The sequence below is a fragment of the Stegodyphus dumicola genome, chromosome 4 (assembly GCF_044657685.1).
Source record: "Stegodyphus dumicola isolate Sdum_Otavi_A_Nest chromosome 4, ASM4465768v1".
Taxonomy (NCBI): domain Eukaryota; kingdom Metazoa; phylum Arthropoda; class Arachnida; order Araneae; family Eresidae; genus Stegodyphus; species Stegodyphus dumicola.
In genome coordinates this window covers 33,820,177-33,843,298 of record NC_140771.1, presented here as the reverse complement: position 1 = coordinate 33,843,298, position 23,122 = coordinate 33,820,177, and the positions used below count along the sequence as shown (strand labels likewise).

The 23,122-nt window shown below is 32.0% G+C and overlaps 1 protein-coding gene across 2 annotated transcripts in view; it reads right to left on the bottom strand.

Annotated features, from left to right (window-relative positions):
* Positions 1-12,061: 12,061 nt before the first annotated feature.
* The window catches only part of LOC118192339 (uncharacterized), a 55,295-nt gene continuing 44,234 nt past the window's right edge, over positions 12,062-23,122 (bottom strand). Inside the window, exon 8 of one of the 2 annotated variants that reach the window (XM_085814712.1) lies at positions 12,062-22,727. In XM_085814712.1, coding sequence (XP_085670838.1) covers positions 22,509-22,727 — 219 coding nt within the window. In that variant the 3' untranslated portion in view covers positions 12,062-22,508. The remainder of the gene's footprint in view (positions 22,728-23,122) is intronic. The other variant, XM_085814713.1, reaches the window with a different exon arrangement.

Sequence of the window (23,122 nt, the reverse complement as noted above, 5' to 3'; positions counted from 1 at the left end):
TTTAAAAGATTTTGTAGGGGTAGTCTGGCCAGCTATCTTAAGTTATAATGTGTGGGAATTTTCAATAAATGTGTTTATTATCTTTAATATTGTATGTTTTTTTTGTGTGTGTGTATTAATTGTGGTCTACTGTAGGTCACCCATGTGATCCTTACGGAAACATGGTTTTTCAACCGAACCTGGGTAATTATATTGCGGTAGTAGAAAAAAAAAATCAATTTTAGTGTTGGTGACTATACGATCTGTTTACAGAATTTATTTTGATTATGTTGAGTAAACTTCTTAATTGTGAGTTTGTATCTTTCCCCGGTGTTTGAAGAGATCTGTGTGGTATTTGAAATGTTAAAGTTTTAAGGCTATCTCTAGATTTTGTATTCAAATTTATGTGTTTTCAGGTTGGAGATATAAATTAGTTTTTCATTTAGTGAGAGATAGCCTATTAAAGATTTTGGGGTGGATGTGCATAATTAATCGTGATTCTACCAAAACACCAGGGAGGATATCTTTCTTTGATGTCTTTTAGATTTAAAAGTTTTGATTATGTACTTACAAAGTTTAGTAGTTTTTAGTAGTAGTTAGTTTTTTTTTTTTTTTTTTTTTTTTTTTTTTTTTTTTTTTGTCACGGTACCAAAAAGAAGTTAATTTATTTTAAAGTTAAATTTAATTTTTTTCCTACGTAACACTTCTACTAGAGTAATGCAAGGGATAACATGCAAAAGTTGGTGCCAATCCTACGATGCTTTTGCGGATCGGAAAGGACAAAAGAAACGCAGTCGAGAGAAGCTACAATGTTACAAGCTAAGAGCACCTTTTGAACACAACGCCTTAGCCATCATATCACTTCTGCCGCGAAATGCTGATGGCTACAAATACATCCCCGTTGTTATTGATTACTTCAACAAAGCAGCCTGAAGCGTATCCTATTGCTAATCAAGAAGCTGTCACGGTAGCAAAGGCATACAGTGCTGGATTTCCCGGTTCGAGAGTCTCTTTTCAGTTACATTCCGATCAAGAGAGGAATTTTATCACATATGTAATTAAGAACTCTACAAACTATTTGGCATCGCAAAACCCAAATGACATCTTTACATCCCTAGTCAGACGGGCATGGTGGAAAGGTTTCATCGAACCATCCTTAATAGCCTCTCGTCGGTGATTTCCAGAAATTAGCAGGACTGGGAAAAGAAATTACCTGGGTGTTAACTAAGGAGGTTAGAATAGAAGGAGGGAGGGTTCGCAGTTTCCTCCCCTATCGGGGAATGAAACTCCACCGAACAAGCGGCATCCATGTTTGTAACTTCAAAGCATTGCATTACGGCAGTGAAACGTACGTGTTTTTAAGCTGTTCCGTGCATGTATTTTCGAGTAAAAATATGTTAAATTTATAATGAAATGCTTCGCTATTGTTAAATTTTTGTTTTTAAAGTAATAAAGATGATATCCATAATTTACTATGTACAGAAAATTGGTAAGAAATAGTTCGAAATCTAAATGCATATGCATTAAATCCTTTAAAAATCATGTTTCTGCCTATTTCAAGGATTTGTTTAGGTTTTATTAGCAACCTGTTGGGTGTACTTTTCCAGTTTTTCCTTTAAAAAGTGATATTTCTGATTTATTCACAATATTATCATAAATAATTAAAGAATCTTTTCATATACATAGTTTAAGAGATAGGAAAGAAAGTTATTTTATTTTAGTACGCTTAAATACTTCATATTTAAGCTGCAATACACTAAAAGATTAATTCACATATTTAAAAAGCAATAATTATCTAAAAAATAGTCACAGGTTGCATTTTTTTAAAATGAAAGTCTTAAGTATAATATATCTTTTTCAGAACCAACAACAAGGAAATAAACATTAATAAAATAAAACAGATTTATGTGAATTTAATGATATCAGTTTATCCGTGTTTCATATTTATGAATCTCAAACAAATTTCCCTGAATTAAGCTCCGAATTACAGAAGATATACCTGCATAAATTCTTGGATACGCCTTTCCCACATGTTCAATTGTGTTAATATTTTACTTACTTTTATCACTACACTGCCCAGAAATTTGTAAGTTTATGCAAACAATTTTTAACAACAGATCAGTTTATCTTGATAAAATGCACAAATTATGTTCATAACAGTTCACGAAACTTAAAAATGAATAATAATTAATACATAACGAAAAGTAATACTTTATTTAACACCTTTACAATTCATAAAAATAGTAACAATTAATTTCTTTCTTTTCATGAAAATTATACAACGAATTACCTAAAACGTTTAAATTATACAGGTTAAATCCCAGCATATATCATTGTATGTTAAGGAACAGAGATACCAGCTATAAACAGAAACATTAAAATGTATTTAACATATTTTGATTATTATGAAGCCCTTTTTTTCAAATTTGGAAAGAAAACAACATGACATTGTGATATTTTTTATCATACAGTACACTCCCGATTATCCGTGGAATTGGGTGGCGCGGCCGCCGCGGATAACAAAAATCGCGGATAATCCGAGAAAAGCTAAAAACGGGTATAGCAAAAGAGAAAACAGTCATTCCAAGTTTGCAAAATCGTTTTATGTACAATAAAACGTAAAATAAACAGCAGGAAATGTTTAACTAACGCTTAATATTTTAGTATATCACTGAAAACTAACCTAAAATGTATTTTGTTAATGAAAACAGAAAAGTGCTTTGTACTTACGAGAGGCGTCAAGGATACACAGAAAAATTAAAACATATGTATTGTTTTAATACTGTAATGTATTATGTAATTACAAAAGCATAACTGTAAAACTACACCTTTTAGAAAAAATCAGTCATTTTTGTTTGCTTCTTGCTTTGGAAGCATTTTCTCTTGATCCGAGATTGCATTTTTCGTAGCATAAGTTTCTCGACCAACTCCGCGTCGTCTTGTTCTTCCAAATAGCTCAGCAGTCCGTCGACTTGTTTCAAAGCCGCTTTGTGAGTCTTCCGCATCTGCACAATGGGCTCTTCTTCGCCTTCACTTCGCTCTCCTTCATTCTCGGTCTCTTCCCTTGCTTTCTTCACAATTTCGTCATCTGTCAAGCGTTCGAAGCCAGGTTCGTTGACGTCACACTCCAACCACTCGTTAATGTTTTTAGCAACGACATTCTCACCACCCGGAACTGTTTTCACCATATCGGCAAGAGTTGCCGTGGGCGTGTCTACATCTTCATTCTCTTCTTCACAACTCAAAGGGGTTAGGTTGTTGTTGGCTTCAACATTAGGCATGAGTTTTCTCCATGATTTTATGAGGGTTGGCGGTTTCACTGAGTCCCATGCAGATACAATATCGTAAATGCTGTCCAAGATTGTTTAGTGTTTCCAAAACTCTTTCAGATCATAACCTTCTTCAATTTTGGTCATTAGCAGCTTGGTTCGGTGTGTTCTCTTTATTGTTGCAATGACTCCGTGGTCCATAGGTTGGATTATCACAGTAACGTTTTGGGGGAGAAACTTGGTAAAAATTTGTCCATCAGAAGACTTTAGCACGCTTGTTGCTGGGTGAGAAGGTGCGTTGTCGATCAATAACACAGCTTTTTCAGGTTTTTCGATTTAAGTTGTTTGCGCATTTGAAGAACAAAGATTTTTTCGAACCATCTTGAAAAATGTTTCGGTTCTTCCATCCCCTTTTTTTTTTTTTTTTTTGGTTAAAGTATTCAACGGGCAAATTTTCTATCCTTGTGCCTTTGAAAAATCTCGTTTTTTTTTTTTTTTTTTTTTTTTTTTTTTGTTGTTGTTGTTGTTTGTTTCTTTCCAATGAAAACAAGTTTATGTTCACCGGTAACATTACTGCAAGACATGATAGTGATCCTTTTCTTGCTGCTTTTATGACCCGCCGCTTTACTTTCACTTTCAGATGCTAAAGTGCGAGTGGGAAGACATTTTCACAAAAGTCCCGATTCGTCGGCATTGTAAATTTGTTCAAAAGATAGCTCTTCTTTTAAAACAAATTCTTCAAATTCATGGTGGAAATCGTCGGCTGCTTGTTGGTCACCACTATGTTTCTCCCCATGAAGTCCAATTTCTCTGATTCCATGTCGCTGCTTAAAACGAGTCAACCAGCCAGAACACGCATCAAAATTTCCTTTGAGGTCTGACAACTCAAAAAAGGTTTTTGCCTTCGCCGCAATGATAGGACCATTTACAGGAGTAACCCTCTTTTCGAACTTGAGCTAACCACTCTGTCAATACCGTGTCTAGCCCATACAATACCGTGTCTAGCCATCAAAGGTAAAACCCTTCATAGTTTTTCGCGTTTTCATTGCGGAAGCAATGTTCGACATTGATGCAAAGTTCACCAGTTTGTCTTTTTGCTTTAGAATGTCACGCACTGTTGTTTCCGCGATTCCGTAATCCAATTCCATCTATTGCCTTGTAGCGCCGTTTGCTACTTTGGAAATTAATTCTAGTTTTTGCGCAATCGTCAACACAACCTTCTTTCGTTTTCCTGACATTTTAAATCGGTAACGAAAAACACAAAACCAAAAAGCACAAGCACTGAACACAATAAAAGATAAGAAATTAACTCCGACCGGTTTGCAAACCTATCAGGCTTAAACTAACAATGGCGAGCAGGAGGAAGCGGACGTGTCAGTAAGATTAAGACGAGAGAGGGTGGTGGAGCGGGCACTGCAAGGGTGAGTAAGAAATCACTTACTCATCAGAGGGGAAGGTTCCGAGAAGGCCTGGGATATTTTTGCTATAAATAAGCACGTTTAGCAAATTTAACGTTTCGCTCAGTTTTGTGAACATTTTTATTTTCTTTGCTTTATGCTTATTAAAAGAACTTTGTGTGGCAGGCGCGGATAATCCGCCCGCAGATAATCGGGAGTCTACTGTATTTAAAAATTCATAGAAAAAGAAAATCAATACTTAACGCTAAAAGTAATCCCAGGAATCTTTTTCGAAAATATATTTGTGCATCCATACGCAACACAAGCTTGCATGCTTCAAAAAGAAAAGAAAAACATGTCGCAATTACAGACGTCCTAGCACAAGTCATAGAGATAACAGTAACATGGCCTCCAAGCTTCACCGTATGAGTTGAATCTTCCCTCCTTCTGTTCTAACCTTCTTGGTTTTAACTAGTCTATCGCAGTGCTGTTCACGAGACTACTGGCTATTAACAATTCCAGCTTCTGTTAGTACTGGCGTTCGTCTGCCTTGTGATCTCTTGTTTGGTCGTCCTCGGGAATGCACCTTTATCGCCTGAGGAGTACGTTTAAGGTCCCTGGTTTGAAGTGACACATAATTTTATGCGAGAGCGTGTTAAATTGGCGACGGAGAAGATGAAGACCCGATACGACACGAGTACTTAAGGACATCGATTCAACGGAGGTGACAAGGTGTGGTTATGGAATCTGATTCCACCGAAAGGACTCTGTCCTAAACTACATTCACCTTGGGACGGTCCTTACACAGTTCTAAATAGGCTGAACCATGTCCTAGTTCGGATCCATAAGTCATCGAATTCTAACCCTAAGGTCGTTCATTACGACAAGCTTACTGTGGTCATAGTATGTAGTTCATATAGTGTATATAATGCAAATAGTATACAAGACCATGGTCCTATTTGTATATAAGTCTGTAAATTTACATTATTAGTACTGCAATAATTTTCCGTACTTTTAAGTATGGTTTATTGTCCAGGGATTGTACTGCTCGAGACGTGTATTCCTAGGGAGGAGTGCAACGAATTTTGTACGTATGCGGATAGTTTTAGTGAAATTGTAGGTTTTTTTTTTTTTTTTTTTTCCCTATAATATAACAAGAAAATCTAGGAGGAGGATGCTCGACCGTAAAAATAAGAATACAGGGGCAAGTCTTTCAACGTTCAATAAATGGCTTTCTCGCGGATTTACAGCGATATCGCCAAGCTGGAACATCTGCCCTCAGTTGTTATTCTGAGCTGTTAGTTAAGAGCGACTTCGGAGTATTGAAAGCTTCGCCTTTTAGTTGCACTGTATTTAACATTATTAGTACTTTGAAATTTAACTACTGATTGTACTCTGTGATACTGTGAACACCTGTATGAGTACTTCTGTAAAATATTGCAGAACTTTGAAGAGGTTTTTTTTTTTTTTCTTAAATAAATTTTATTAACATATCATCGGACCCGTGTGCATTCAATCTATTGCGAACCCGTACGCACGCATTAATATAAATTTAATATATAGCATGTAACATACGATACACCAGTTCAAATACAAAATGATATTTGTCTTAACGTAGTAGCTGAACTTTGTACACTGTTAAGGAAAAAAAAAAAAAAAAAAAAAAACGCACCGAGAAGATATAAAGCAAATTGGACACAAATTGATATGCATACAGGTTTCGAAGGAAAATGCAAAATTTTACATTTTGGTTGTGAATGAATGAACGGTTGTCGCTACAGCGCATCTGATCTGAGCAACTGGCAGGATATTTAACAGGAGAAATTACGATTCCAGGTGATAAATTCTTCACGAATTTCATTCCGTGTACTCTGGTAGACAGTAAAAATGCCTCGCATACAGGTGCGCGAACGATATGCGCAGATGTCAGAATTTGAGAGAGGTTGTGTAGTTGGGCTCATAGAAGCCGGTTGGTCTTATCGGTGAATAGCTCGATATTTGAGCAGGAGTGATGCCACTATTATAAAATGTTGGCAGGAATGGGTGAACCATGCAACCATGCCGCACACAGCGTCAAGAAGAAAGCGGTAGGCCTAGAGAAACGACAGAACGTGAAGACCGAGCAAATCGTCAGAGCGGCACTCACAGCCCCAGATGTATCATTACCATCGATTGTACGTGCAACTAGTGCTTCAGTGACCGCAAGGACCATTCATAGGCGGCTCACAGAATGTGGGCTGAGGTCACGGCACCCCTTGTGCCGACTACCATTCACCTCTGCACAACGTCAAGCCCGTTTACAGCGGTGTCGGGCTCATTCGCACTGGAATATCACTGACTGGAGTAGAATATTTTTCAGCGATGAGTCCCGATGATCAGCGAAGGCGAGTCTGGAGACGCACCGGACATCGGTGTGATACCAAACTGACCGTCTTCCAGCTGACAACCAGAAGTGATGGTCTGGGGTGCCATTTCATTTCATAGTAGGACTCTTTTGGTTGTCATCCGTCGCAACCTTACAGCACAGCGGTACGTTGACGAATTTCTAAGGCCCGTTGTGTTGCCCTTCATATCACGCCACCCTGGGCTTACATTTCAGCAAGATAATGCCCGCCCCCACACTGCACATGTTTCTACTGCTTGCCGAACATTACCTTGGTCAGCAAGGTCGCCGGATCTCTCTCCTATTGAGCTAGTTTTGAGCATTACGGGCAGAGCCCTCCAACCAGCTCGGGATGTTGACGATCTAAAGCGCCAGTTGGACAGAATTTGGCACGATATCCCTGAGGAGGGCATCCGCAACCTCTATCAATCGATGCCAAGCCGAATAATTGCTTGCATAAGGGCCAGAGGTGGACAAACGCGTTACTGACTTTTTCACTTTGTGAAGCTCACTTCAATAAATCATCCATTTTTTTCTCAAACTGTAATCTATCTATATATATATATATATATATTGAACTTTTTGGAGCCACAGCTCCTGGTAACTTTTAGGCGAGCTTACTACAATTTCTAATTTACTTATTTTGCAGCATATTGCGCAAAATGTTATCTAGACCAAATTGGTCATACAGTATTGTATTAACAACCTTGCTTGTTATATATATATATATATTTGTTCATGTACATCACTTCTACCGATTTTCGTCCCATTTGGATAATTCCTTCTTGGTGCGTCTTTCCCCCCCCCCCCCTAAGAGTGTATTTTTTGATAGTAGAATTGAAAATAAATAAAAACAGACACCGTAAAATTTAAGATAACAGCACCAATTTAAAAAATAGCAATCTCGTTTTTAAAGCTAATTTTATTACAGAAATGGAGGAAACAGCTATAGGTTGGAGAGTGATTAAAATTTGTTTATTTTCTATTAGTTTTTAATTAATTCTTAGAATGACAGTCATTTCTAACCCACTTGTGAAAAATTGTATCTAAAAATTAATTAATCAAAATTCATTTTACTACCACGATTTGAACTGCAATTTGCTAATTCAAAAGTAAAACAACAAAAATCAGCGTTATATTTTCAAAAATTTCCGCAAGACTAGTTTCGATGGTTTTACCGAACCACCATCCTCAGCTGCAAAACCGCCAATGAACAGGATAGGAAATAATGACTAGATAAGATAAGAAAGCCTGAGCAGGAATAAGCAAGTGGCGCCATCTGTTGATGAAACCAGAACTAAAACATAATTTCTTTAAAGGCCGAAGACAAAGACGGTTTGGAATTAGGATCGTTAACTAGAACAGAAAGATTTTTTTGAATGTGAAATGCCTCTAGAAAATCCAATTGTCCAATGGAAGATGTTTTTTGAACAATTTTGGCAGCAGAAAAATTGAAATTGTGATTTTCGGACCAACAATGTTGAGCAACAGAAGACTTCTGTGTTTCCTTTTTTCTAACATATGCCTCATGTTCCTTGACGCAAAATTTTAAGGCTCTCTTAGTCTGGCCAATATAAATTAAACCACACTGGCAAGGAATCTTATAAATACCCCAGGAATTCATATCCGGAATAAGGTCCTTGAGTATGGAAATCGGAATTTTATTGATTGCAATTTGCTGTTCATTGCCATAAACATGAGATCATGAAAATTATTTCTAGATCGTTAACGGAAATAAAACAGAAAACGTTTTAAATGAGGAGGTAATGTATGGAAAACACAAACAAGTCTCATCAATGGGTTAAAAAAAAAAAAAAAAAAAAAAAAGGCTTATCACATAGAACAATGGTTTTTCAAACACTTTTATTTCAGAATGCAGGGGTTTCTAAACCTTTTGACTCATGAAGCCCTTTTTAGAGTCATCTTCCCACTTATGAATACTCTTAGACTCATTCTATGCCTTACAAGTTAATGATATTTACGAACTGTATTGCATGGGTAGCCAAAAGGTGTAGATAGTAACGGAAAGTTAAACAAGAAGATATCTAAACTGCGCCCAATGCCTATGAAATTGAATTATATTACAAATTTTTAACCATAACATCTCAATTTATCCTCAGTGTGATAGTATCAAAAGTTAATCATACCGGAAGGTTAATTCAAAGTTCAATAAAACGTACTAATTTGTGTTACAACAGATGTTTTACGTTAACCCTGACAGCACCATTATAGTCGTAACAATAAATTATATTTCTGCAAGTTGATCATTACATGCAGTTCAGTTCAAAATATATTCACTAATTACTTATTTTAAATTTTTACTATCCATATATAATTTTTAAATACTATGCAGCTAAATTAAGATACAGTCAAAAGTTGTTAATTCAGACAGCCATAATCCGGACCTCAAAGCTACAAACTTTCTGCGCATGCGTCGCTTTGACGTATGCGCACAAGAACTTTACGGCTGCGAATATGCTTGTGCGTGTGCGCAAAATACGTTTACGAGTGCACGTTTAATGTATAACGGACGGTATAAGCTAAGCTAAAATTATCTAATTATCTATTTCAGTTAATGTTGCAGATTGCGTTGTTCCTTAATCTTCGAATTGGATCCGGCTTATTATCTTTTGCAGACTGTTAGAGCAATTTTATAAAAGTAAGCTTGAACTTTCGATTATGTCAAATAGAATTTCTAATACATATTTATTAATATGTAAAAAATCTACAAAGCGAAAGTATGTTTCAAAGTTCATTAAACAAAAAGTGGAATTGCTGCAAAAAATGGATAAATGGACATCCTTTGTTTATGTAAACTTTGTTTATCTTTAACGCCGCGGCGCGCAATGAATTGGAAATTTATCTGTCAGCACTATCCTTATCTTCAGGGCAGATGTTTTTATTTTATTTGGCTTATAATTCCATACTAAATGTAGTATTTCATCTCGATGTACTCAGTCTTTGATATGATTTAAATCAAATTCCCCGTCATTATAATTCGCTTCCGATAGCGAAGAAAGTAACAGAGGTTATTGAAAACGAAAAAATTTCGATTGACAAATTAGTCGGTAGACACAGCAATTATAGGACTTAAACAGCGGAACTTTGTAACTGAAGAAGAAATTATGTCTGATTATAGAATTAAAGAGAATGTATTATCACATAAAAAACGAAGCAACTTAAACAACTTGCATTGAAAGAAATGTTTAATAAAGTAAACAAATAAATATTAAGCTTTTTTTTTGTAAATTTTGATACCCTTTAGATCATAATTGTTCTTTATTTCATAAATTACGGTTTCATATTTTTAATTTTATAATTTCTGCATGCCATCTTACCAGATTTAAACTGATGATCTATAATCCGTAAAAATCGATAATCCGGAATCGCCGAAGTCCCGACGAGTCCGGATTAACGACTTTTGACTGTATAACATAAAGAGACCCCAGGAGTTGTTTTTTGCACATATGATCACTATCTCAAAACAACCGTAGGAGGAGGAACTGATATGGTGACTTCCCTTAGTCACACGTCGTACACAGTCTGCTTTTAATAGGTTATACTTTATCAATGATTACTTATTAATTACATAACTAATACAGAAATGTGCAGAAAATCTACAGAAAAGTCGTAGAAGAATCACTAAGAAATGATATTATCGCTATGACCTTAGAATTTGTGACGATTTATTTTTAACTAGCAAGTCTGTTTTTTAATTTGCATCTTTTCTGTCCCTTCCAGCTTATTCACACAACTTGTCCCCTCCAGATGATTATGCAGATTTTTGAGATAAACATAAAGTAGGTTAAATGGAACTGTGGAAGTTGTTTGCTGTTTGAGCCTGGCAGAGCAAACTAGATGATGGAGCTACAAACAAATAGCTGCCGATAAATACCGATGTTTAAATCTCGGCCATTGTAGCTGATTCCGGAAATCTCCTGTCCAGAATGACGAGTTATGGTTAAAGGTTTAACATGTTAAAATTAGACAGATTTGTTATTAATCCTACAAACTTGCTAGGTTTTGAGAAGCTTTCAGATGATTCCAAGAATTCTCAAGCAATTGAGAATGAGCAAGAAACTTCTTGAATATGCAGTTCTAAGCAATTGCCAAGCATATCCGCTAGATGAGACACAGAATTTGATGAATTTCTACCTTCAAAATATAATTTCTAAATTTCTGCTTGTAATACTACCTGTTTCTCATTCTTTAATTTCATTCACGTTTTATTTATTTTACTTTCCAGGAGCAGCTGAGAAGACCCTAAAAAACCCCGTCTTAATGTATCAGAAAGCACCCAAAGTCAGAACCTAAAAACTACGCATACTACAGTTGATGCATTTACATCATTAAGTTAAAAAATAAAGGAAATATTTTTCGTATCAGAAATTATTTACATAAAATGTACCAATTAAATATACATTTTAAACAATTCAATTATTGAATTGCAATCAGTGAGAAATGTGAATATTTTTTCATTGCACACAGCTTCTGAAATCTTGGAATCAGGGTGGACATAGCCTACTTATTTGCAATTATACATTCTCACAATACTTGCTTTTTATAACAATGACCACCAAATACTCAGCTTTATATTAAAATGGCACTGAACACGGATTATTCAGCTTTTAATAATATCCAAAATCAGTTCTTCACTGCTTTGCCTTCAGACTATTATTACAAGACAGCTCGAGAATATTTCTTTTCCAAAGTTAAGCACAGATGAAGCTTTGATTTTAAAATTGCCTTAAATACATGTAAACTTTCAAACATCCCTTGGAAAGTAATCTTCAAACCAACTGATGAGTTGGTAGGTGCTTTTCACAAACACTGGTTTTGAATGGTGTGTGTGTTAAATGCTGTTCTTATCATAGCACCAAGACTTTAAAGATCTTAAACTAAATAGATTAAACTTCATTTCTTTTAAAATATTGCAATATTGCATGGTAAATTTTAAAATCACCTATGGCATCCCAAGGTGCAGTTTGAAAACTGCTGATAATGTGGTTAGTGAAGAATGAGACTACTGAAAATGGTTTCATGATACAAATATTTTTATTGCACTCATCAGAGTTTTCAATTACATTGCTGAAGTAATAACATTCTAAAAATATAACTTTGAAATATATTAAAAAATTACAGAAAACAATATGTTTCAGGAGACAATATAATTTATAGGTACTGATAAATTATAGAATGGCAGTTTAAACAATTGCAACAAAACTAAGTCTCGGTGGTAAGGGTCCAGATTTCAGTACTGATTTTCACAATTAAAGATTGCCCAAATTAAAATTATTCACTTGAATAACAATGCAATTATTGATTAAAGGTCTGGAAGAAGGGCAGCTATGACAAAACAAAGATGAGAAATTTTAAAGAAACAAGTAAAACACAAACTGAAATTTAAAAATATGTAATTTATAATGAAATTTACTGAATATTTTAAACTTTTTCATAAAATGCATTTATTACAATTAATTGTTTAAATGAGTTAAAAATGAATAGGCATGCTTTGAAACAGAATAATAATATATTAGTTTAAAATTACTTATGCATGTTAAAGGTTACTAGCTTTCAACTACAAATGAAATGAAAAATTATTAAATTACAAAAAAAGGAAAATTCAGATTTGTAATTACAAAACTGACTACTCTTATTTTCTTTATTAATCTTTAGAAAATTATAAATTTTCAATGTTCACCCAGTTCACATTTTATGTAGTGAAATAAGAGACAGATGAAACCTAATCTTATCATTAACATTCCAATTAATGATGCTGTAAATGAAGTAAAGTACAAATAAAATAAATATATATTAAAAAAAAAAAAGCAGCAGTAAAGAGAAAGGTAAAAAAATTACATTAATTGTTTTCAGATGTTAATATCGTTACAAGATATTTATTGATAAATTTTAACCCTGTTCAAACTAAACTTGTGATTAAAATAAAAATGGAATAAAATTTTTAATGATAATGCATATAATAACTAACCTGTTTAACAAGCAGAGAAGCTTTTATATTACCTAAAAATATCTTTAAAAATTTTTCCATGATAAATATTCTTACAGTATTTCTAACTTTCATTATTTCTTTGTATATGTATAAAATATAGAAATTAGTACAAAAAAATTGCATTCAACGATTTTTGTTTTTATACTTTTACATGCACATAAATTACAATAATTTATCCGGAAGGAGTCTTAAACAACTTTTATATAAGTTATTTCTCTGTACCATAAAACAAGTTTTCAAGTTCACATGTTATAAAAGAGATTTATACATAAAGGAACAAACTATCACATCCAGTTTAACATTTAATTTACATATTTAAAAGTTAATATGTGTTGATAATAAGAGAAGACTATCATATTCCTTCAACTATGAAGAAATACTGCAAATTCTTCAAAGATGAACTTGCAGACTTGGTGGAAAAAAATGCCTTTGCTAAGATAATTAAGTAAATAAAAAATTAACTGGATAACAAATCTTCTACCTGTAGCTATAATCAGACTTATTTACAAAATGTAAAGTTATATATGCAATTCTAGTATGTTAACTAACACAGAACTTAAAAGTGCTATACATCAAAAGTTTCCAACAGAAGAAAGAAAAAAAAAAAAAGAAAGAAAGAAATTCTTATGGCAAACATTACAGTAAACTGATCTATGAGAAACTTTAAGTTCTTATGAATAATTATAATTTTTTAAACAAATATAGTTACTTGAAAATAATTATATTTGTTTCTTTCCATAATAATACCCTTCCACTAAAAACTACTTATGAAAATACCTCAAAAAGTCTATCAATTCCTCACTTATTTTTCAAACTGTATATGTTTTTTGGATTGCTCCAGGAATATTTTTACATTAAAAAGGCACATATTACCATTGATCATTCGCAGGTATAGTACTTCCCAACAAATTTTTGTGAAAGTAAAAATATCTGTATTGTACAATTCTGGTTTAAATATTGAGAATTAGATAAAGTATTTATGAGTTTGAAACACTTTCATGTCACTTAAATTATAAATAAATATATTTCAAATTTTAAACAATGCTTTTTACTCATAAAAAATTAAATTTTTTTTCTATTTAAACAAAAGGAAAATTATAATCACTGCAGCAATATATCACCATAGCATTTTTTAGACTAAATATACATTTCATATTCACATAAAACTAACAAAGTACAAAAACTATTTGTATAAAAAATGAAATCAAAACATCAAGACTTTCAACTGCATTCATTATGTTGAATAAAATATCTGCAAGAAATGAAACATGAGCATTATTATTTTCTTTTAAAAGTTAAATTAGCTCTTAATTGTCTAAAATTTTAGATATTAATTTAAATTTTAGAAACTGTTAGAGTTTCTAAAATTAGTTAGTTAGAGTTAATTTTACACATGAAGTTTAGAGTTAATTTTACACATGAAATTAACATTTAATTATTAATTTTTACATCTAAATTTTTACAATTTGTTTACACTGTCATTTCACATCAAAGCTAAAATTTCAAAACCACAATTGGTAAAATTACATGATTTAAACTTTACAGAAAAATTTATCACAATATGATTCTAATGTTTAAAAAATAAGATAACAAAATAATTACATCATACTAAAGCAATTACAAGAATTAAAAGGTTAGCTTCTTTCCTTAAAAAAAAGCTTTAGAAAACTGTAAAATACACATAACCCCCATACAACACAATATTCCTAAAACACAATTTTACTCCAACATGGTTTAAAAAAAAAAAAAAAAAAAAAAAAACACTATAACACAGCATGTTTGTTTACATTACTGTTTCCTTCTAATACACTTCAAACAAAAACCAGAAAAAGTGTTATTGCTAAATACCTATGTAGAGCACAGACCTTGGGATCATACCATATAGTAAAATGTAATCCCCAGGGGAAAATTTTAAAATAAAGGGGAAAAAAACAATAAGCTAAACAACAGGAGCTATATTTCCTAAATGGAAGATCTATTTACTGAGAAAAAACTTCAGGCTTTGGTGAAATTTAAAAAGTTCACTAAGCTAAAGGGAAACTATAGAAAATAACAGTTTTTTTTTTTTTTTTTTTTTTTCAAAAGCTACAGCCTAGAAGTCAGCTGCAAGCAGATCAGAAGCTGAGGATATTTTGCTAAAAGATGCCTCTGTTTTAAAGTGATTAGTGCCGATAGAGAAGAAAAACATTATGTAATACTTAATATCTAATACTTTTGATGAATTACTGTTTTCATAAAAATATTTCTTAGTTAAAAAATGAAAGAAGTGTGTGTGTGTATATATATAAGAAAATGTAAATCAAAATTCTAACTTTAATAGGCAGTAGTCCCTAAACTCTCCATTTTAATTTGGTTACATCCCTTTTTTGTCTTAAAAAACAGGAACTGCTTGTAATTAATTTCTTTAAATTATGCCATTTCAAAACTTTTTTTTTCATATGATACCTGCATGATGCTAAGGATGCAGATCCTTACATAATAACATTTTGGACATTAGTAATTTCAAATTTTTGAACATTAACCAATAAGGATATGGCTGAAGTAGAACTAAATCATTCTGAACTGGGTTTCTATCTTGGGCTTGTGGACTTCACACTCTTTGCTGTTTTCCAAGCTTACCCTCCATTGGTTACACTTTCTTTCTATACACAGTAGAAATATAAAAATTCACTAGAGAGTGGGCATACAATGCCAATTTACTGTGTTTTCACCACAAATATTCGTATACAACAAATGCATTGTTTTTTTCACAAAATAAATCTTTTAAAACCACTACTCCAAATTCTTTATGAATCTATCATCATCATCAACAACTACAACATCAACATCTGAACCATTTCCCACAAGCACACACATATAGAAGTATCCCTCTTATTATATACTTTCACTCTTATACAATAAGGAAATTGCAGAAACCTTCATATGGCACTGCAGCACGGTTTCATTTTTAGCACATGAATATGCATAAATCCTCTTTTAATACTTTATGCATGTACATATTTTGATAACATGATTTTTATTCTAAACATTTATAAAATTAAGTTACATAATACGTCATCATGTGTAGTACAAAATAACAATCTATTTATTTATGCATAGAAAAATAAATTCTGGATATAATCACATTCTATCACTCCAAATTCTTTTGAAATTAAGTCGTGCTTATCATTTATACAGCATGTATTTTGTGCTTCAAGTGCCGAGTTGCTACATAATTTTGATTTGGGGAGGGAAAATTATGAAAACTTTTTGGGTATGTGCTTTTAATTAGCTTCATCGTTTTTATGAATAATTATTGCAAAATTATTGACAAAGTCTGAAATTAAGAAAACAACTTTTGAAAGAAAAATTTTTTCTTTGGGGATGAAAATATACTTTTTCAATCCTTTGTTAAAAGGAGAAACGACATCTGACATTGAAAATGGTCTAAACTTAAATCAAGCAAGGGTGAGAAACCATTAAAACAAATATTTTGCCTTTAAAAGTTTTTGGAACACATCCCTCCCTTTTGTATTGGCTGTTAGTTTCATACAGTATGATTCAGTATGAAATATATGTTAGTAGTTTAGTATGAAATGTGTTTATATGTATATTTTATACACACTAGTCATCAAAATTTAAGGATGATGAGAAAAAATATGCTAAATCAGTGTTGCAATCAATGCTCAATGCTGTAATTATTTATGTTAATTAAATACAAGTAAACACAAATTTGCACTTCCCTGCCTATGTTAGCGCAGGAAACATGCGTATCCAATGATTGATGTGATGAGCAATAAATGAATGTTGGAATTCTGGCCTGTAGTGTTGTTTAAAGTGAATGTAGTTTTGGAGAGTGATCAGTATGCAGTAGTTATGGCTCAAAGGCATCATTTAAGTGAAGGTCAAAAATGACAAATCATTGGTGAAATCGAGTGAGGCCAAACACAAATGGAGGCCACCTAAGATTATGAATATCCCTCAAAGTGTCATATCGAGTTTCCAGCCACTTTTTAGGCACTGGATCAGTTGATGGACAGCCTGTTCAAAGGGCAAACAAGTTGGTTTTAGACCCTCAAGCTGCCCCAGGAACTTGAATTAGCCATTCTGTTGGTGCAAGGCCTAATGAGGTTAGCACAAGAAAACCAATTCCAGAGGGGGCCATTTAAACTGCATTGTTTACCAGATATAGTCTGAACAGTGATTCTAGACACGTTTTGATATGGTGTGAGGAAGGAACATGCAACCTGCCTTCCCTTGTCCGTGAAATATCCCGTTTCCACAACTGCACTTTATTGGTTTGGGGAGGAATCATGACAAATGGCTGCATTGAGCTTCATATCCTTCAATGAGGTTCTGTAACCACATAGAGATATGTGGATGAGATATTGGAACCCCAAGTTAGATTGTTTAGGGATGCTGTTGGCCCAGAGTTTTTGCTAATGGATAACACTGCTCAGCTTCATCGATCATCATCAGTTCAGAATACTTGCAGACAGAAGATATAACTCAAACGGATTGGCCACCTTAATCACCCGAGTGAGCAAGTGGGGGATGCCTTGGGTGCAAAATTTCAGCACGACAAATTCCTCACCAGACACTCCATGAGCTGAAAAATGCACTTTTAGAAGCATGATATGCAAGTCCACAAGATTTGATCAATACTTTGGTAAAGTCTATGAAATCAAAATGTGAGGTATGCATACTGTCACAGGTGACCATACAACATATTAGAGAAAAAAAAAAAAAAAAAATCCACAAGAGGCGACTTAATTTTTCCATTATTTTAAAATTTTCATAAACTTGGTTTTGAGTTCAATATTTTTGCAAATTATCAACTGCCAAACATTATAATTTGTTTCCTTTTTCACAAATTTCTGTTAATTTTTCATTAGTATCAGTTATGTTTTATTTCTGTCATCGTGCTTTAATTTTGATAACCAGTGAATATCTATCTCTCTCTATACACACACACACATGCCACATTTATATTAAATTTAGGAGATAACACTTTTTGTTAATAGTTTTTTGGTTTGTATAACACATATTCAAATGATATGGCACTTTTTAGGAACCTACTGCTAGTGTTATAGGGGGGTTACCAGTAGAGATAATTTAAAATCCAAATAATTTAAAGCTTTTAGGTTTCCAACTTTCAATTGTAAATCAAGGTACAGCAGTTCTATATCCATTTTAAACTGAAGAGAGTAAACCTGTACTTATGTATTAGTACAATTACCTAGTAGAAATCAGCAAATTTTTAGAATGAATTCAACTCTAGCAGCCTGTCCATAAGTATTCTTCAATTTTCACAAATGGTATCATCATTTGCATAGTTATTCCTTTTGTTGTATACCAAGTTCTACAATTTTTAAGCACAAATCATGATACTTGTTTATCTTGAACTCAATTTTAAAACATGCATTTGTGAGATTTCCCTTCAATGGAAGAATATGTGATAATATTTCTGTACAAATATGTATCTTGTCAAAAATTGTTAAAAGGGATAATGCTTTGAACAGAACTTAAAAAGCAACTGCCATAGAGTTTTCACCAGAAAGGGGGGGGGAATAAATAAACAAAAATCTGAAAGCTTTCAAATTTTATATTATGTCCAAAGGGATATTTATTTCATTTATACATACATACAAATTTTGAGAGCATTTGGCTTAAAAATATTTTTAAAAAGCACATCTTTAGAATTTCCAACAGACAATCTCACATGCTGGAGAAAAAATAATTTATTCCATACAGTGTGTTGTCACAGCTCACTTTAAAATCACAGAGTTCCTTAAAAAAAATTCGTTAAAGTGAAGAACTACGTTATTCAAAATTTGATGGCTCTAGGTGTCATTGTTTTTTCAGTGTTAGAAACATACATATATTCATGTAAATTCTTCATTAAATATAGTACAGGGCGATAATATTTGGCGGCAACAATCTGAAAAATTATACAGCTATTTATAGCGATGTGATGCAAAATGCTATTTCAGAACTAATAGCCGTTCTTGGGTAAAAAACTCTAGAATTAGAAAGTAGATTTATTGATAGATTTTGGGGATAAATACTTAATGCAAAATATGCATGTAATAATGCATACATATGTAAAAAAAAAATGGTTTTTTTTTTCTTTTGCAATTATACGCCAGTCTTCTACAAAAAATCAATAAATTGTGCACAGTAATTGTGCTAATACATAAGTACCAAAATCACTTTACTATAGAAAAATTTAACTGCAAAATGATTAGTTAATGAAAATTTCACAAAATACTTTATGTGAATGAATTCATTACTAATGCTCTACATCAAAATTAAGCTACGTAATTACGAAAAATTAGACAAATTTTGAAGTGAAAATTTTGTAACTTAATTTCAGACACAAAATTTTACTTCCAAACTAGAGAATAGTTATAGTGAAACATAACTAAAAATTCAAAGAAAAACAAGTAACAAGAAAATATGTGGCACAGCTTCAGCATGTATCTTGGCAGGAGAAAAAAAGCAACACATAATAAATGGCACTTAAAAAGTAATATATATATAAACAGGAAAGAAAAATTTAAAAATGTTAAATATAGTTTAACAATGAACATTAAATTTTGATACATTGATATGCCATCTTTACTAGTTAAGTTTTTGAAAATTACATTAAAAAAATCTAGAAAACAATTACATGGAATCCATAATAAGTTACGCATAAAGTAGAACAAAATTTTAGAATTTGTTTTAAACTATTTGTAACTGAACATACAATAAAAATAGCTGTTCACATTATTATGTACTAATAATTAAAAGTAAACTGCAATAAAACATTTTTCAGAGAGCAGCAGCAAAAGAACTGTCTCTGTTTTGGATTTAAATAGGTAATAACCATATTGCTATTCCTATAAAAAACACATACAGACTATTACTACTCAGTGGGGGAGGGGATACAACCAGAAATAAAAATGTTTTTACAATCTTAAAATCTGTTTGAAAATTTTTTAATAAACACTATGTATCAATAAATAACTTAATATCTTCTTTCAATGGAAGACGGAATAACCATGCTATTTTCTTTTATGTTAAACTTATTTTAACTCAATGCCGAATACTAAAGACTATAATGCAAACCAATAACCTCTAGTAAATATTTTACTCTATAGCAAGATTTCAGAAAATTTTAAATTTGCAATTTGCATGTTGCTACAAAAACAATAGGCCTCAGTTTTTACATGAAAAATAGATTTGAAATATGTCATTTGCTTATTGATATGCAGTCCTTTTCTCATAAATGCATTAATACATAATTAGCAAAAGAATGTGATACTTTAGACAGTTGCTGATATTAAATAATAAAAGCTTGAGTAAAGATTAAATTTGCAAAACTCTGCCACAAAAAATAAAAATGATACCTTTTTAACTTGAACTGCAAACAATAACAAAGCAATTGCTTAAAATTAGGAAGAAGCTTTGAGATACGCTGCATTATATAACAGAACATGAGGAATGGTGCTGATTAAGGGGGAGGAACTACTGATTCACAAAAAAAAATAAACTTTTCATACATTTCTAACATCTCACATTTTTATGCTATATATATACATATATAGTACAAAGTCTGTAACCCGGACTCATCGGGACTTCGGCGATTCTGGATTAAGGGTTTTTCCAGATTATAGATCATCAATTTAAATCTGGTAAGATGGCATGCAGAAATTATACAATTAAAAATATGAAACCGTAATTTATGAAATAAAGAGAAATTATGATCTAAAGGGTATCAAAATTCACAAAAAAAAAAAAAAAAAAAAAAAAGAAGCTTAATATTTATTTGTTTACTTTATTGAAAATTTCTTTCAATGTAAGGTGTTTAAGTTGCTTCGTTTTTTTGTGCTAAATGCGCATGCGTAAAGCATACAAGGAAAAAAAAAAAAAAGTTTGTGGCTTTGAGGCCCAGCTTATAGATCATTCCGGATAATGGACATCTGGATTACTTTGTACTATATATATATATATGAATGATATATATATACTGAGAGAGAGTTTTAACACAGCCCTCTTAAGTATTAACATTTACTGATTTCAATCTGCAATAGTTCTGCATTTCCTTTCCTTACGCTGCAATTGAATAAATATGCATTCATAAAATAAAATTTGAATAATTGTTTATTCCAAAATATTTACATCTTTCAATTTCTATTTTCTTATTCTTTCAAGTAAAAACTAGAATATAAATGAATGTGTAATGTGTATGTTACAAAATTTAGCTGAACTAATACTGCACGGGAAAAGAAGAAGACATACTGCAATATTTACATTAAAAAAAAAAAAAAAAAAAACTTTCCTGGGCATACTCATAACTTGTAATTACTGCAGATAAAGGCAAAACCTCTTTCCACATATTTATGATTAATCATATATAAAAGGCAGGTGCTTGGTGGTGAATAGAATAGTATATCGCTAAATCCATGAATACAGTGATTAACACAGCCACATATAAAACAAAGAAAAAATTAAATATTGTCTTAAAAAATACTAATAAACAGATGCTACAAATTAACATTTTTAATGGAAATTGTTAATAATAAGGTGAGAAAATTTAGCAATTTCTGGAAAATATGTATTTTGAATTTAATGATATAAAAATTACATGCCAAATTCTGAGGTATAACACAATTTTGCACAGTCATGGAAAAATTTCTGAATACATGTTTCCTACATGTATTTAAAAATAAAAACACTCTGCAGAAGATAGCCAGTTTTATATTTACAAAACAAACTGTACAAAACATCCTTGAAACATCATTTCTAGACCAATAACTCTCATACGAACCAATACCTATATACACATGTTTTGCCAAATAACATTCCCATATTATTTGTAAAAACAACTTAATGTCACTTTTGCAAAATCAGCACTTTGATTTACTAGCTTAACTTAAAATGGAAAATCTAGGTCAGATATCTTGATTTTTTTAAGCTACATTGATTCAAGTACTGAATTTATATCATTCAGTGAAAAAACAAAACAAAAATATGACCTAGAAAATATTGATTTATAGTTTCCTTCCATATCATTGATATCATATTTGGTCAGCAAATCTTGATCCTTCAGTGCTAAGATCTTCAATAATAAATATTTTTCACCTACCTAAAAGTTAATAAAATGATTTTCAGTTGTATCTATACAATATATCCAAAGAATTAGTTTTCATTACCAGCCTCTTTATTTTCCTTTCACCTGGAAATTATAAGGCTTAGAACTTAATACATTTTCACCTTTTCCTATTGTTTTTTAAAAGAAAAAGGATGAAGCTTACTTTATTTTTACATGATTTGCTTTCCACTGAAATCCTGTCACCACTCACATCATTCACTTCAACTTTAAGGATATCCATATAAAACACGTGTACAAATATTATCATACAAATCATTCAATTCTATGCATATTTGAGATTCTGGCCCAGAACCAGTTTATCCCTCTTTTGGTTAAAAGGCTGAATGTTTTCTCACAAATTTGGGTTTAACCCATTTTCTTCTATTCCATTTTCATATGGAGGCTTTTCCATAATGGGGGGTCTTTTGTGAAACATAGCAAAGCGCAATGTCCACAACCTGGCAATGCCATCGAAAGTAGCTCTGTTTTCTTGATATAAACGTCCCACTTCTGGTTCCATACAAACATGGCAATAAGGATCAGTCAAGAGTGATTGAATACTTATTAATATCTATAAAAAATAAATTATATAAGAATCTAAAAATTGACCAATGAACATACTTGGGAAAAATGAAAACACTACTTACAAAATAATGCATTTTCATGCCTATTTTTATCAGCAATATCTGTGTATTATTAATTGCATCCCCAAAAAGTATTTTTAAACCTATCATACACATAATATGAAATTTACAAGTTTAATTATTTTGTAATATACAAAATTTAAATAAAAAATTAAATCAGTAAAATATTAAATTCCATATCTTTTAAATTATGACTATTTTTACATATTCATTATTCAGTTTGATAAAATGCTGCTGTATATTTTCACGAGTATGCCAGAGAAAATTGCCTAAAATAATTAGTAAATACATTTAGAAGAAAGAAGACACATTAAATTGTATG